This window comes from Capsicum annuum, unplaced genomic scaffold (assembly GCF_002878395.1).
Source record: "Capsicum annuum cultivar UCD-10X-F1 unplaced genomic scaffold, UCD10Xv1.1 ctg64321, whole genome shotgun sequence".
Taxonomy (NCBI): Eukaryota; Viridiplantae; Streptophyta; class Magnoliopsida; order Solanales; family Solanaceae; genus Capsicum; species Capsicum annuum.
The window spans coordinates 25,996-28,696 of NW_025873459.1; the positions used below are offsets into that span (position 1 = coordinate 25,996).

At 38.7% G+C, this 2,701-nt stretch overlaps 1 protein-coding gene across 1 annotated transcript in view; it reads left to right on the forward strand.

Annotated features, from left to right (window-relative positions):
* Positions 1-2,690, forward strand: part of LOC124893723 (beta-galactosidase 9-like) — a gene marked incomplete at its 3' end in the record, with an annotated part of 28,352 nt that extends 25,662 nt beyond the window's left edge. The window contains exon 18 of the mRNA XM_047404609.1: positions 2,378-2,690. Coding sequence (XP_047260565.1) covers positions 2,378-2,690 — 313 coding nt within the window. The remainder of the gene's footprint in view (positions 1-2,377) is intronic.
* Positions 2,691-2,701: the final 11 nt, after the last annotated feature.

The window sequence follows — 2,701 nt, forward strand, 5'->3', positions numbered from 1 at the left end:
AAGGATACAGTGATGCAAATTGGATCACCGGATCGAACGAAGTAAAATCCACAAGTGGATATGTATTTACTATCGGTGGAGGAGCAGTCTCTTGGAAATCATCCAAACAAACTTGTATTATTCGCTCTATAATGGAATCTGAATTTATCGCATTAAATAAAGCCGGTGAAGAAGAAGAATGGCTCCGGAATTTCTTGGAAGATATTCCATATTGGCCCAAGCCAGTGGCACCAATATGTATACACTGTGATAGCCAAGCGGCAATAGGTAGGGCAGGGAGCATCATGTACAATGGTAAATTTCGTCACATACGACGAAGACACAATACCGTTAGGGTACTTCTCTCTAGTGGAATTATCACAGTTGACTATGTAAAGTCAAAGGATAATGTGTCGGATCCACTTACAAAAGGCCTATCTAGAGAAGGAGTACAAAGGACATCTAAGAGAATGGGTTTAAGGCCTAGGACAAGTCAGCATGGCGGTAACTCTACCTAGCAGACTGGAGATCCCAAAAGCTAGGTTCAAGGAGATCAAACAAAGTTGTGTCTGGCGGGTTCAACATTGTCAATTACCCAACCCATTCTCATGATGTAGATAATGTAAGTAAACAAGGATAAGACTTAAGGTTAAAAGTCTTTTCATGATTATCTAAATTTGGAAGATTTGACCAAATAGTTTAATTTATAGGATTGAACGTTTAGAAATCACCTATGTGAGGGCGAAGTGGAAGCCGCTTCAAAGAGAATGCTAGTAAAGGCCTATTCTCTAAGCTCTCATGAAACTGGGACGTGTTCATGGCTGAAAAGAACAAAATCATGAGAACCATAAACGTTAAAAGGCTGGTTGTGTGACATGTATTGTCTAGGTGTACATTAAAGCTCGACGGTTCAAAGATATCAAATCTACCTATTGACCGAGTGCATCCGATGCATGTTCACTACGGAAAGTTCAAAGGGAAACCACTTATCCAGATGGAATCAGTCTTTGCTTGATGATCACATACTTGTCCGTAAAGTTTTTACGAAAAATAGTCATTCTTCATTCATGTAGGGGATTGTTGGGTTCATAGTATATGAAAGAAGTGTGAATGAAAAAATGGAGAGTAAAATGGTGAAGGGAAGGAGATACTAAAATGGAAAGTGTACTCCCAAATTAGAAAGTTTACTCTTTCTCCCATATTGGTGGAAGGAGAGAACTTGGAAGTGTTTATAATCAAAAACACTTACTCCACATGGTAAGTGAGGCAAGAAATAAGAGATGCCTTGCGCCGTCGTTGTTGTCGCTCGCTTGGCTAGGCTTCGGCTTCAGCTTCGGATTTGGATTTGGCAAATGATCGATCGATGAGATCTATCTTTTTTGGACAAAATTTATTTGAAATCCGAACATACCAAAAGAAAAAACGCAGGAAAAATTTGCTGATACTCTATTTATATATATATATGCATGCAGTAACAGTTGCAATATTTCGAACAGAATTGATGCTTCAGTTGCACTGTTTCAAGTGAATTGATGCACTGCTTCATGAACTGATGCATGCTTCAGAAGGATGCAATCCTTCAACGAAGTAACACACTGTTTCATGAAATGAGATGACTGTTCAAGAAAAGATGCACTTGCCTCTTTTCAGAAGAGGTATGTTATGGCTATATAAACCTGCTTTCATTCACAGGTTTATACACGAAAATTTCAGAATAAAAACACTCTTCTTGACTTAAAAAATATTCTATGTGATCACTCAAAACGTTCAGTGAGTTCGATGATATTTCAATTGTTTGAGGTACTGCTACAGTTGGTTTGTTTGGCCATTTTATCCTGGGAGGAAAAGTTCCACAACCTCAGGTACAGTGAGAGGAATTATTTTCTTAAGGAAACTTCGTGAATTCGGACGACTTGGCCAGTTCTGCTTCATCTTTATTTCTGAAAATAAAAGACACCTCTTATAAAGATCACTTTGATCTTGGGTTGAGGGTATTTTTTGTACTTCATTGTGTTCTTGTTCTTAAACTTGAATTATTTGAAGTGGTTGTTTCTAGTATACAGATTCTTGTACCCGTAGAAGGAAGGATAACATTATGTGCTTTTGACTTCTTCTCTGCCTATTGATTGTTATATAGCTAGATGGTCCTATTTCTTATTCGTAGAATGTAGACTAAGATGTCCTTAGGTAAAAGGAAAGTCATCCCTGTCATTCCTTCTCGAGAATAGGTTCCTAATAGCTCGTAGATAAGGAATTCTCCACAACCCTTTCATTTATTTTTTCCTATGCTAGTGCGAAATTTCTTGAGACAGGTGCTTCTCTATGTTTACTTCAATTTTTGGTTGTGTTCATTAGTCCTAAGAGTGATATTAAGTGGATTGTCTTGTTGGTTGAGCAGACAAAGTTTGATGCCCCAGGCAGAACAGATCCCGTTGCCCTGGATTTAAGTAGCATGGGAAAAGGTCAGGCATGGGTTAATGGTCACCATATAGGAAGATATTGGACTTTGGTTGCACCAAATAATGGATGTGAAAGAACTTGTGATTATCGTGGTGCTTACGGCTTTGATAAATGTAGGACAAACTGTGGAGAGATTACTCAGGCGTGGTATGAACCTCTTTTACTTGCTGAAATTCTCGTTTACGTTGTAGGAAATTTCGCTCTTTTGATTGTACGAGGCCACACCTGGCACCACGTCATGTGTAGGCGCTGTGAAATGGAT